Below are 14,486 nucleotides of genomic sequence, written 5' to 3' on the forward strand. Positions count from 1 at the left end.
TTATGAGTGATAAACAATTTAGATTTGAAGCCGGACATCATAAAATTCGTCGTTCGACCACCCGTTTTGTTCTTTCTCTTCAACGACGACGACGACGACGCCATACGAACTCCCCTTGGGGCCGAAGCCTAACCCTCTCTTCTTCGTTGTTGATGACGACGACGCGACGACGTTGACGAACGGAAGGCGAAGATGAAGCGATCGGTATCTCACCTTAGTGTTTAGATTTTTCCGTATAAATATTGACCGACGCCGGTCCAACTGTATCATTGCTTCAGTTAACTTTAATTCGACTAAATCGGTCCTCCGCAACCAGTTTTCAACATAATGGCGTTTAAGGTAAGGACGCACCGGGGAATTCAGAAAAGGGACTCAGTGGATTACCCAGAACCAAGTGATCAAGTGATTTTGTGGAAGAATTTGAACAAATCGTAACCAATGGACTGTCTAGAATGAAGTGACTGTGTTCAGTGTTCTAATCCTGAGATGTTTTCTTTCTCGGTTCCGTGCAGATGGTGGTTCTGTTTGCCGCTCTGGCCACGGCCAGCGCCGGATACATCGAAGCCGATCACCATCAGCACTACTCGCCGGCTTCGGCCGTGAGCTACAGCTCGATCACCCGTGAGCATCACGCCCCGAAGTTGGCAGTGGCCAAGACCCTGTCCTACGCTGAGCCTCAGGTTCACTACGCTGCCCCAGCTATCCAGTACGCCGCTCCGGTCCACAAGGAATACGCCGTCCATGAGCACCAGCCTCTGCTGAAGACCGTTGTGGCCCAGCCAGCTTACACCAAGACCATCGTCCAGCAGCCAACCTATGCTAAGACCCTGATCTCGGAGCCCACTTATGCTCATGCCGCCCCTGTGTACGCCCATGCCGCTCCAGTGTATGCCCATTCCGCTCCAGTCTACGCTCATGCTGCCAAGACCGTTGAGTACTCCAAGACCCTGGCCTACACCGCCCCAGTTGCCAAGACCATCGTTTCCTCGCACCCGTCCTACACCAAGGCCATCTACGCCGAACCGACCTACTCCAAGACCATCGTGGCCGCTGAGCCCACTTACACCAAGACCATTGTCCAGCAGCCGGCTTACGCCAAGACCTTGATCTCGGAGCCCACCTACGCCCATGCTGCTCCAGTGTACGCTCATGCCGCTTCTCCAGTGTACGCCCATGCTGCCCCCGTGGTTGCGGCCAAGACCGTGAGCTACTCCCCAGCTGCGGCCGTGTCCCATGTCAGCTACGACGATTCCAGCGCGCACTACGGCTGGTAAATGCAGTGAACCTGTGTGCAAAAAGTGCCAAAACGAAACGGGTATCGATGGGAAACCATCGTCTCTATTAGGACCAGGACATCGTGACGCGACGAGTGATCGACGAGGACGACAACAGCAACCCCAACTATGCCGAATATGTTGAACGATTTTTGTTGAATATAGTTATAATTTGAAACGAAAACTTGCCTAGTATCTAATTTAATGAGAAAATTACCCAATTCTGCCTCAAAATGAACACCACATGTTCTGTTCCCATGTTACGAAAAGTCGCCAATATACCGTCCCAGAAAAAATGAAAATGAAAATTGGTCAAAATCTGGGTAAAATCTCAGTAAAATATTGTGTAAATTAGGAAGGTTGAATATGATGACCTCATTTATGATGTAATTTTACCTCAATTGGGCCCTATATTATTGTTTACAGCGATAAAGCTTATTTTTCTGAGTACAATGACCCTTTGTACGACCACAATGAGATTAAAATGGATTTTTAAATCAATTTTGAAAAATTATCCTCGCGGTCCTTTTTGACAGAAAAGCTCCTACTTGACAGCTCGTTCCAAGGGGACCATAGTTGATCCATCGAAAAAATATTGTCTATTCAATTTTTTTTTTGCATTAAAATGAAAAAAAAAGTGATCAGAAATGGTTTTTAATCGTGTTTTTACCGTTGTACATAAAAATTGACATAGGGCTTTAGTAGTAGGGCTTTAGAAAAGTGGTAAAATTACACATTTTTAGAGGTAAAATTACACATTTTTTCTGACTTATAAAATGTACCCCTTCCCAGATGTAATATTACCATGATTCGTTGAACCACAAAGCTTCTAACCCGGATTAGGCGTGTTCACATCCGATCCACCAGGCACAACCGGTTTAATAAGATTTTTTTTTTTCCATGACCCATGAAGAGCATCGGGGCCGCATTTGCAAAGCGGATTCAGTGGCTATTTCTTAACTTAATGTTAATGTTTAACATTCCATAGATCGCCATCCCAAAGGTGTCGTGATAAGGTCCAGCTTGTGACGCAAAAAGGTTCATTTAGTTTCGGTTCGGGATAGTTTTTCCAAAGGTTTTACATCGGAAAAATGGTATGAATCGGATAACTATTACGTCCACCACAGGTAAAAAAGTAAAAAAGTTGCTTTTCTCCATAAATTTTGACGATTTTTCCCATGCAAACTTCAAGCGATTAAAGGGAGGGGTTCCCGTGGGCAAAATGAGGTCAAATTTAGAGTTTAACCTACTGATGTGTGTCGTGACTTTCAATCTTTGATTTCAGGGGGTAACGCGGAAGAAGCCCAGTTTTGGACCACCCAAATGCTAATGTACACTCCACTACTAACGCGTGAGATGCAAAAGCGCGCGAGTGTTTACGTGCTTTGAAAATAAAATTTAAACATTTCGACATTTTCCTGTGATGGTATGCGTGAACCTTCGAGACCGTTCTAATCGGGCGGGATTTCCGCACAATTTGAATTGGAGGAGCCTCCCTCACGGATTTCTCGATTGCGTGTATGTAAACGGAACACAGCGCGCACTTTGTTTTGGATGGATTAAACTTGTATGATTGACAGACTGATAGATGCGTAAGAGGGATCTAGAATCCATTCTTTTGCGTTACATAATAAAAGAACGCTCCCATACCGACGAATTTCAAAAAAAAATCGGCACATTCGACAACATTGTTTTCACATTTCGAAGCTGTCATGCTATCGCAATGTAAACAATAACAAACACGTTTTGTTTGGTTGACCATTCCGTGCATTGCCCCGAAGTTTGGTTGAATTTGGTTGCCGGAGTCCCGAAATATAATCGAAAATGTTTACGGTAGTCGAGCTCGTTCCTGTGTCAAACGAGTTCTGACCTGAAATCCCTTTGGCCACTTACTATCCCTTTGACCACTTACATCAATTTTCAGGCTGTGTCAAGATAGCACAAGATTTAAACGTCTTTCATATGCAAAGTGACAATAATGCACGAAGTTTTTCGGTTTTTATGGAATATCTCAGGATTGAAATCGAATTTTGGGGATCTGAGAAGGTCAAAAGGTGAGGCATTGTGAGCTCCACAAAATGGCGTTCTAAACTCAATTTGGCCCAAAATCGACGTACGACAAGCTAGCACGGCAGCGATGAAATGATGACTTTTCTCACATTGAATTTGTTATTTCTTTTTTAATAACCTCGAGGAGCAGGACAAGAAGAAGAAAGCGCCAGCGTCCCGCCAACCTCCGAAGACTTCGAGCTCGAACGCTGCAGCAGCTGGCGGCGGAGCGGTTCAATCGACCAACCCAGCGTTCCCTCCCGGTTGGGGAGGTTCGTACGCTAGAGTAGCCGCTTCTGGGGGCGGTTCTCCTCCGGGACAAGCTGATGTTACCGGTGATGACCTCTTCACGCTTCCTGAGTTTTTCGCCCTTGCTGGAGAGATGCTCACGCGCTTTCGTGCCTGCCGAAACAAGGCAGAACAATTCCAAGCTCTCAGTGAGCTGATGATGAAGTACATCTACAACGGATAAGCTGCCTTGTGCAGTGAAGTTTTTCGACGTCAATAGACAAAACATACTGTGATTTAGTTTTAAGCTTTTCTATTTCTATCCTTTTCCTTAGTAAATCTAGAAGGTTTTTTTTTTTAATTTTTCCTTCTCTTGCCAAATCCATTGTTAGAATATCCAATTACATCAAAATGAATTATAGTTCAAATCATAGTTGAAAGGAACTCCAAAACTCTATTAGGTTATAAGAAATACGAAATTGTTAATTGATTATTTACTAATAAAATAAATTAAATTGAAAATTGAATTCTTTTTTAATATTCCACAATTACCTTTTATAAAAATCAGTAATAAGTTGTTGTTTTGTTGGTTAATTTTGAAGAAAATCCATTCGGTCCTGTCTTAATATCTCTGAAAAATACTAAGTGCACATGTTTCTGTAGACTCATGCTCCTGCCCGAATTGAGTATGCGCAGTATTTGTTTACTATTTTGATTGGTTAGTGTTATTCACTTGCTGATCCCCGTTATTCCTGCGTCTAAAAATAGAACAGGATCAAACAATGCCCAATGATCTTGAAATTTGGACGTCGGTTCTTTGCCATTCTAAAAAGGATCTTTGGAGGCAGCGCGAGGACTAACACCAAATAATAGCCAGTGTCTTGCGAACCTTCGAGGTGAACGGACACTAGAGCTGCGGTATTTTTTACTACCTAAGCTCAGAGTTATTTCAAAAAAAATCACAGTCTTTTTAAAGACTACCTGAGTTATTTTCCCAAATTCTAAACAGTCTTTTCAAGACTAACCCCACCTGAAATTTTGTTGTATTTTACAAACGAAGCCATCTTTTTAAGAGAACTTTGCTTGCAAAATGCGTCAAAACAAAGGTAAACGCAAATCTTCTGAAGATTTGGTCGTTACGTCGGTGAAGCGTTTGAACGCTAAACCGGCTAACGGAAACAGAAAAAGAAAACAGCCTCATCCGAGGTCTGATTCTGATTCTGAAAGTGAGGTCAATCCTCCAATTCCTTTGGCAAACAGTTTCGGTGTTTTATCCGAAACTGTTGACAAGGATCCTTCTCCTCGTACTGAGCCTTCTGCCGTCGAGAAACGAGTAAAGGCTCCGCCAATTGTAGTGACTTCCGTCTCCGATTTGGCCAGCTTTCGAACGAAACTGAAGAATTGCAAGGAAACTTGCAATTTGAAGGTTTCGTTCCAGCTTGGTCGAAGAGGAGAATGTCGCTTGTTGACGGAATCTTTACAAGATCACCAAACTTTTGTTGGTTATTTGAAAAACCACAAACACAATTTCTACACGTATGAGACCAAGAATGCTCGTCCATTCAAGGCGGTCCTGAAAGGTCTCTCCAACGACTTGTCGGTGGATGAGATCAAAAACGAACTTAAGGTGTTGCTTGGCTTTGCCCCATCCCAAGTAATACCAATGAAGAAAAATCAAACGGGAATATTTCTCGCTTTGGTTTGACTTCACAATTTTATCTGATTCATTTCAACAGAAATGAAATCAACAATTTGAAACTTTTGGACAAAGTACAGTTTTTGTTCCATGTACGGGTAAAGTGGGAGCATTTTAAGAAACATGGCGGTAATGGCCAGAATCTGACCCAGTGCCGGCGTTGCCAGGCATTCGGTCACGGTACTGATCATTGCGCCATGGTTCCAAAATGCATGGTTTGCGGGGATTCTTCTCACGACAAGGACAATTGTCCCGTGAAAGAAGTCACCCAATTTAAATGTGCAAATTGTGGTGGAAATCACAAATCAAATTTCTGGGATTGCCCCATCAGAAAAAAGGTTTTGGATTCTCGTGCTAAGCATCAGCCGAAAACCAAACCGAAATTTTCTCAAAGTCAGGTTGTACCTGCATCTTTAAATCAAACGTTCGTGCTGTCTCACTCGAACAATACCCCTACCATGGAAAAGTTAGGTAACAGCAATGGTATTTCTTATGCCAACGTCGTTTCGGGTTCGGGTTCATCCACGAATTTTAAATCCTCTACCAATCTTCAAATTGGGCAGGTACCTCAAATTTCATTTGAAAATTTTTCTGCTGGCAACGTTTTGGGATCTTCTGATCTCGGCGATGTTACGTTTGAAAAAATTACTTTTTTGCAAAACTCACTGTTTGGTTTGATTCAAACAATGAGTAATGCTACATCCATGATGGAAGCTATCCAGATTGGATTAAAATTTGCGAATGATGTTGTTCTTACCCTGAAGTTTAATCATGGATCTAAGTAATTCCATCAATATTATGAATTTTAATGCTCGCTCTTTAAAAGCGAAAGAAAATGATTTTTCAACTTTTACGAGTTCATAACGTGCATGTTGCTGTTATAACCGAAACATTTTTAAAAACTGGCACTTATTTGAAAAGTGATCCAGATTATAAAGTTATAACCAATAACAGAATGAATCGAAATGGCGGTGGAGTTGCAATAGTTATCCACCGTAGTATGACTTATAGCACTTTACGTGACTTTAAGTTAAAAGTTATTGAAAGTTTGGGCATTGAACTTGAAACTTCTTTTGGGAAAATTATGATTGCAGCTGCATATTTACCATTCCAATGCACTGGGGAAAATAAAAATTATTTCAAAGGGGATTTGAATAAACTTACTCGGCATAGATCTCGATTTTTGATCATCGGTGATTTTAATGCCAAACACCAATCTTGGAATAATTCAAAAGTAAATTCCAATGGTAAAATTCTATTCAGAGATTGCACTTCTGGTCTTTATTCGGTTTTATACCCGAATGGGCCAACTTGCTTTTCTTCTGTTAGAAATCCATCAACAATTGATTTGGTTTTGACAAATCAAAGTCAGTATTGTGGTCCTTTAGTGACTCATGCTGATTTTGATTCTGATCACCTTCCAGTAACTTTTTCACTTTCTCATGAAGCAGTTACCAGACCCAATAGTTCTGTGTTTAATTACCACAAAGCTAATTGGGACAGGTATCAGCATCATATTGAGAATAATTTAAATCATGATTTTGTTTTAGAAACCAAAGCTGATATTGATTCAGCCTTGGAATCTTTAACTAATGCAATTTTGGATGCTAGGAATATTGCTATTCCTAAAGTCCAAGTCAAATTTGATTCTCCCATTATTGATGACGATCTTCAGCTTCTGATTCGTCTGAAAATGTTCGCCGAAGACAGTATCAACGTTCTCGTGATCCTGCACTGAAGCGAATTCAAAAGATTTGCAAAAGGTTATTGACCACAGATTCACTCTCCTGCGAAATGAAAAGTTCGCAAGAGATGTCGAACAAATTAAACCTTATTCCAAACCTTTTTGAAACTTTCAAAGGTTCTTAAGAAACCTCAAAACCAATCCCTTCTTTAAAAGATGGTGATAATATTCTATTAACTAATGGGGAGAAAGCTCAAAACTTGCTCAGCAGTTTGAGAGTGCTCATAATTTCAACTTGAATGTTTTGAGTCCTATTGAAAATCAAATTTCAATAGAATTTCAGAATATTGTTGAACAAGAATTTTCATCAGATGAAGTTTTTAATACGGATCTGAATGAAATAAAATCTATTATCAAAAAGTTTAAAAATATGAAAGCCCCTGGTGAGGATGGCATTTTTTACATTTTAATTAAAAAATTACCTGAAGCAACTTTAAGTAGCTTGGTCAAAATTTGCAACAAATGTTTTGATTTGGCATATTTTCCCAGTAGTTGGAAAAATGCCAAAGTAGTTCCGATTTTAAAACCGGATAAAAATCCTGCTGAAGCCTTAAGCTATCGGCCCATTAGTTTGCTTTCATCTATTAGTAAATTATTCGAAAGAATCATTCTTAATAGAATGATGACGCACATTAATGAAAATTCAATTTTCGCTGATGAGCAGTTTGGATTTCGCCTTGGGCATTCAACTACTCATCAGTTGTTGAGAGTTTCAAATTTAATTCGAAGCAACAAATCTGAGGGCTATTCTACTGGCGCTGCTCTTCTAGACATAGAAAAAGCATTTGACAGTGTTTGGCATAAAGGTTTGATTGCGAAATTGAAAAGGTTTAATTTTCCGATTTATATCGTGAAAATTATTCAAAATTATTTGACGGATCGTACTCTGCAGGTATGTTATCAGAACAGCAAATCTGATCAACTACCTGTACGTGCTGGCGTCCCTCAAGGAAGCATTTTGGGTCCAATTTTATACAATATTTTTACTTCTGACTTGCCTGATTTGCCCCAGGATGTCAGAAATCACTTTTGCTGATGATACAAGCATCTCCGCCAAAGGTAGAAGCCTTCGTGTCATCACAAGAAGATTACAAAAAGCTTGGATATTTTCAATTCTTATTTGAAAGAATGGAAAATTACTCCAAATGCTGCAAAACTCAACTTATTATTTTCCTCACAAACCAAGGGCTGATTTTCTTAAACCAAAAAGTCATCACATTATAAAGATGAATGAGGTAAATTTAAAGTGGGAGGATCAAGTGAAATATCTTGGACTTGCTTTTGACAAAAATCTTACTTACAAGGATCACATTGAAAGTATCCAGGTTAAATGTAACAAATATATTAAATGTTTATATCCACTTATAAACAGGAATTCTAGACTTTGTCTCAAGAATAAACTGTTAATTTATAAACAAATTTTCAGACCTGCCATGCTTTATGCTGTGCCGATCTGGACAAGCTGTTGCTTAACCAGGAAGAAAAAACTTCAGAGGATTCAGAACAAAATTCTGAAAATGATTCTGAAACTTCCTCCCTGGTTCAGCACCAGTGAACTTCATCAATTAGCCGAAGTGGACACTTTGGATGTTATGTCCAATAAGATAATTGATGCATTCCGACAAAAATCATTGCAGTCTTCAGCTGCATTGATCCGCTCTTTATATAGTTTATAAGTTAGTTTTAAGGTATCCCTTTTCCTTTTGTACATGTAGGACCTCCTACATTTGAAATCACTGAATAGCGAAAGCTACAATATTTCATGAATAAATGAAAGTTGCTAGTATTTAAAATTGAGGTGAAAAGTCATCAATTGTGATTGGACACTCAATAATATTTTAACTGAATGAATGTACATGGAAGAGAAAATCAAAATAAATAAAAAAAAAAAAAAAAAAAAAAAACCAAATAATAGCAGGGTCTGAGCTAAGCTTCATCAGCATAATCTAATTTTGATACAATATGTATCATAATTTCACTGCCGATCAGGAAGTATTCGATTGAAAGATTTAAAAATCTTGTCTGTCTGGCGTCTGGCGATTCTACAGGGAAACTGAACATTCGATAGATCTCCATTAGGGTGCCCAGAAAAAAAAATAAAAAAAATGACAATTTTAAATCGCTAATAACTTTTCAGGGCCGAGTTATACAGCTTTGATATGTTCTACAAAATTGTATAGCATTAAATTTTAGAATCTCACTTTTGGGAACATTTGGATGAAAGTAGCGCACTCCGCAGACAAAACCGTAAGAAAATTCTCCCATACAAATTTCATATTCTGAACACCCTAATCTCCGTTGATAAAAATCATCAAAAGGATTTGTCATCCCGCCAAACCTAGAACACACCAGCTTCTGAATTGCATCTATTTTATTCAAAACACACTTCCGATGACGTTGGACGCGTGTGCTGTCATAACAAAACAACAACAGACATTTCAATAAAAATAGACACAACGCTTCACTGTGATCATTGTATCAGGATAGTTTCCTCGTGTGCGGCAATGTGTTTACCAGGCATAATGGGCATGAGCTCCCTCGTACGAGACATGGGCGACCTCGACGGCTGGCGAGTAGGTCAGGGTCTTGGTGGCATGGGCGGCCACAACCGGGGCGGCATGGGCGTACGTGGCGACCGGGGCGGCATGGGCATAGGTAGCGACAGCTGGGGCAGCATGGGCGTAGGTGGTGACGGCTGGGGCAGCGTAGCTAACCTGCTTGGCGTAGGTGGCAACTGGGGCGGCATGGGCGTAGGTGGCGACCGGGGCATGGGCGTAGGTGGTCAGAGCTGGGGCAGCGTAGCTGGTGTAGGCCAGCTTGGGGGCTTCGTTGGTGATGCGGGTGTCGGACTTGCGGACGCTCGAGAACGCGGTATCGACGGCCTTGGAGTGGTGCGACACGGTGGCATCATGACCACGAATGGTGCTCTCGTGGGTGGATCCGATGGCCGGGGACGAGTACGCAACGGTCTTGGTGGCCAGCGGGGCGGCGTAGGCCAGAGGGGCGGCGTGGGCCAGGCTGCTGTAGCTGACCGACGAGGCCGGCGAGTAGTGGGCAACCGGAGCCTCCAGGTATCCGGCGCTGGCAACGGCCAACGAAGCGAGGAAGACGACGAACTGCGGGGAGGACAACGAGAGAAGGGTTTTTAGAACAGGATCAAAAAAGATAAGATCTTTAGAGGTTTGAACCTACCTTGAATGCCATTATGCTGGGTAAGTGAGGGATGGTGTTGTGGTGCGTTGCTGCTGAAGTCACTGTGATCAATGATACCGTACCGACGGACAGGACTCGAATTTATAGCAAGAGTTTATCACATCCACGGGATGCAAAAAGACAATGACGCCGCCGCCGCCAGAAGAGAAGGACAAAAAACGATAATCGAATCGGCTCACGAGATACACGCCCAAAGTCACTCATACCAGCACGAGAATGCAGCCCGGCCCGGTTGCAGTACTAAGGAACAGGCCAATGATTGGTTCCCCCCGAAAAAAAAACACGACAACGACAACAAGTCAGCAAGTACCCCGCGTACAACGCAACCAACACAGGAGGGATCCGAAACGAAACACACGTGAAAGTAGACCGAACCGAGACAAGCGTGACATAAGCCTTTAAAACAGAACAACACTACAACAAACAACTGCCGGGGCAGTGGACACCAAGTCTCGGAAATCCGAGTCCAAACTGCATCACCAAACACGGGGGTTGGACCCCGCAGGTCCAAGGGCAAGAATGACGGTGCAACTGAAGCTGAAGGCCATGGCATTTGAGACCGGGCTGGACGCGGATGGCATGTATGTGTCAATAAATCAAGACTAAATTATTAAAGGCACGGTAGTCGACGCAGGCCAGTCTCCACAATGCGGGAAGTTCAAGTCAATCTCGTCGCAGCAGCACAAAGGTCGAACTTGACTTTGGGGGGTGATTGGATTGGGGTGTCGAAGACGCACACGAAAGGCCAATCGTGGGAACAAGAGCAGTTGAGTTGAGTCAGCTGAGGGTCACCGCACGAAAATTACAAAATGTGATCAAGGTCGATGCAGCGCGGTGCAACATTTGGGGGTTCGTGTCTTGTTGTTACAGCGAAGTCTTTCTGAAAAACATTTTGTCAGGTTGTCACCACGGGGCACGAGTAAATTGACAAGTTTATCAAGAAATTTGATCGCTGAATTGCGAGCCAATTTACTCCTATGGCCAATTTGTGAATCCCACAGCGAAAAGTGACAAAATCCTAACACAGTGGGAAAATATGACTGAGATTTAGTCGTTCAAATTCAATTTTATTAAATCAAATCAAAAATCAAGAATCCCACCGTGCCCCAAGGGGATGACCAAAAAGTGAACTCTTTTTTTCCAACCTCCATTCCTTCCCCACCGGCAATCCAGTCCATAAAACGGAGCGATTTTGTTGGTGTGTAGTTGTTGTCCAAGGTTAAGGTTATATAATCATGCGTGCAACTTCTTTTGTTGCTCCTCTTTTGTAGTAGCTTCGGTGCGGCTCGTGCGGAACCTGAACGAGTTTCCAAGAATATCACGCGAGCAGCAGCGCTTGGAAGAAGAGAAAGGTTATACCTAGCAGCTCTTGATCAGGTTTCGCGATCGAAGACGGAGACGAAGGGATCAAGTGGATGATTTTAGCTGCAATTCATCAAAGTTGCTGGAGTTTGGTGAACCGATTTGGATAAAGGAGAATACACTTTTCAAGAAATCTCTATGATTTTGCTGACAAATATTTAATTCATTTAAATATATGTTCTAATTTAAATTTTAAATCAAACATCAAAATTTCTGTTTATACATTTTTCAAAATAATCTTCCAACATTCTTCAAAATTCCAGAGAATTGATCAGTCACGGAAAGGATGCACAATGCACATTGAACGCTGGCGTTGGTCAGTCAGTCGATCATTGACGAATTAGATTTTGCTGGTTCATTGGGTTCGCAAAGAGTGTGACGCACCGTTACCGTTGCGGGTGTTAGGCTTCTGCTGGACCGGACGGTTAGGTGATCGGTAATCGATTTATGGGGAGTGATCGTAATAGTTGATCAATGCATGGTTATGGATTGCTTTGCAATCGCTGAGTGCGTTATTGTTACTTTTAATTGGGTGAACCTTTTCGAGTAATAGCCATCTAAAAGCATTTTTTTGTAGAATCATTTCATATGCTGTCTTATTTTGGATTGTTAAGTTAAATCCCAACTCCCATAATGCTCTAAACTGATTTGGAATTTTGAAAGCCAGGATGAAGGGAAAAATGGCAGTGATTTAATATTGAGAAAATGCGTTTCGTAATGTAACAGGCAATCAATCACTTAAATTTGACTACAAATTAATCAAAAATCATTAAAAAATAAATGTTTTCCATGATTCGATTATCCAAAGTTCCTTAGAAACCTTTTGATAAATGAACTTTGGATAATCGATATTTTAGATACAGTGGACTCTCTCGTTGTCGATATTAAAGGGACCGTCGAGAACGGGAGTTATCAAATTATAGAATGAAAAATCAAAGCAATCTGTTTGAAGGGACTGAAAAATTTATTGACAGCTGGAGCAATATTGATATCGAGAAGATCGACAGCCAGAGAGTCCACTGTAATAGAGTATGGACTTTATTTAATTTTTTGATGAAATTTTTAATAGGCAACCAAAATAGACAAAATTCCCTGCTGAAACATAACCATGATTTATTAAATTATGGTTTATTAAACGCCATCAACGTGCAAATTTATATGGGTAATTCTCCGCCAACTCACACAGCAGTTGCCCCGACCCCTCTTCAATTTGCGTGAAACCTTGTCCTAAGGGGTAACTTTTGTCCCTGATCACGAATCCGAGGTCCGTTTTTTGATATCTCGTGACGGAGGGGCGGTACGACCCCTTCCATTTTTGAACATGCGAAAAAGAGGTGTTTTTCAAATAATTTGCAGCCTGAAACGGTGATGAGATAGAAATTTGGTGTCAAAGGGACTTTTATGTAAAATTAGACGCCCGATTTGATGGCATACTCAGAATTCCGAAAAAACGTATTTTTCATCGAAAAAAAACACTAAAAAAGTTTTAAAAATTCTCCCATTTTCCGTTACTCGACTGTAAAAATTTTTGGAACATGTCATTTTATGGGAAATTTAATGTACTTTTCGAATCTACATTGTCCCAGAAGGGTCATTTTTTCATTTAGAACAAAATTTTTCATTTTAAAATTTCGTGTTTTTCTAACTTTGCAATATTGTACAAAGTTGTAGAGCAGACAATTACAAAAATTTTGATATATAGACATAAGGGGTTTGCTTATAAACATCACGAGTTATCGCGATTTTACGAAAAAAAGTTTTGAAAAAGTTATTTTTTGCGTTTCTCTTTGTTTCGTCGTCCGTGTCTGTCGCGAGTAACGATGAACGGCCATGATCGACGACGACCAACTTTTTCAAAACTTTTTTTCGTAAAATCGCGATAACTTGTGATGTTTATAAGCAAACCCCTTATGTCTATATATGAAAATTTTTGTAATTGTCTGCTCTACAACTTTGTACAACATTGTTACACTCTAAAAAATAACCCTGCAAAGTTAGAAAAAACACGAAATTTTAAAATGAAAAATTTTGTTCTAAATGAAAAAATGACCCTTCTGGGACAATGTAGATTCGAAAAGTACATTAAATTTCCCATAAAATGACATGTTCCAAAATTTTTTACAGTCGAGTAACGGAAAATGGGAGAATTTTTAAAACTTTTTTAGTGTTTTTTTCGATGAAAAATACGTTTTTTCGGAATTCTGAGTACGCCATCAAATCGGGCGTCTAATTTTACATAAAAGTCCCTTTGACACCAAATTTCTATCTCATCACCGTTTCAGGCTGCAAATTATTGAAAAACACCTCTTTTTTCGCATGTTCACAAATGGAAGGGGTCGTACCGCCCCTCCGTCACGAGATATCAAAAAACGGACCTCGGATTCGTGATCAGGGACAAAAGTTACCCCTTAGGATAAAGTTTCACGCAAATCGAAGAGGGGTCGGGGCAACTTTTCCCGATTTCGTGTGAGTTGGTAGAGAATTACCCATATATAATTTCCAATGACATCAAATCTCGATTTCGAAATCATTGAAACATGTCTAAGCCGAAATACTATCATTAATGGAAGGGGTCGTGCCACCCCTCTTTCACCAAACATCGAAAAATAGTAAATGCAAAGTACACATAGTATACATTTTATACGGTGCAATCGATTTGTCTCAGAATTATTTGTTTTATAAAATACCATGTTGAAACAACAAAGAAAGAATAGCTCAAACCATTTTTTATAAAAAAAAACATCATCATGAACAAGTAAAAGCCGACAAAGTGTTTTGCAAAAAAACGATAAGCCAAAATCAAAATGAACCATCCGAGCTTTTTCGATTTTTACCTCTAGCCTTTCCGCTGCGGCAAGGTTCGTTGATTTTGTTGGATTGCTTTCTGTAAAATTAATTTGCTATATATTCTGAAGCGAGT

The 14,486-nt window shown here is 40.6% G+C and overlaps 2 protein-coding genes across 2 annotated transcripts; one reads left to right on the plus strand and one right to left on the minus strand.

Annotated features, from left to right (window-relative positions):
- Positions 1-228: 228 nt before the first annotated feature.
- On the plus strand, positions 229-1,415 carry LOC6034666 (cuticle protein 16.5). The gene is made up of 2 exons (XM_001844902.2): positions 229-339; positions 513-1,415. The coding sequence occupies exons 1-2, from the start codon at positions 328-330 to the stop codon at positions 1,272-1,274; spliced, it is 774 nt and encodes a 257-aa protein (XP_001844954.2). The 5' UTR covers positions 229-327; the 3' UTR covers positions 1,275-1,415.
- Positions 1,416-9,350: 7,935 nt separating this feature from the next.
- On the minus strand, positions 9,351-10,271 carry LOC6034667 (cuticle protein LPCP-23). The gene is made up of 2 exons (XM_001844903.2): positions 10,184-10,271; positions 9,351-10,107 (listed from the first exon to the last, which is right to left on the minus strand). The coding sequence occupies exons 1-2, from the start codon at positions 10,193-10,195 to the stop codon at positions 9,502-9,504; spliced, it is 618 nt and encodes a 205-aa protein (XP_001844955.1). The 5' UTR covers positions 10,196-10,271; the 3' UTR covers positions 9,351-9,501.
- Between the last annotated feature and the right edge of the window lie 4,215 nt (positions 10,272-14,486).

Source organism: Culex quinquefasciatus, chromosome 2 (genome assembly GCF_015732765.1).
Source record: "Culex quinquefasciatus strain JHB chromosome 2, VPISU_Cqui_1.0_pri_paternal, whole genome shotgun sequence".
NCBI lineage: Eukaryota > Metazoa > Arthropoda > Insecta > Diptera > Culicidae > Culex > Culex quinquefasciatus.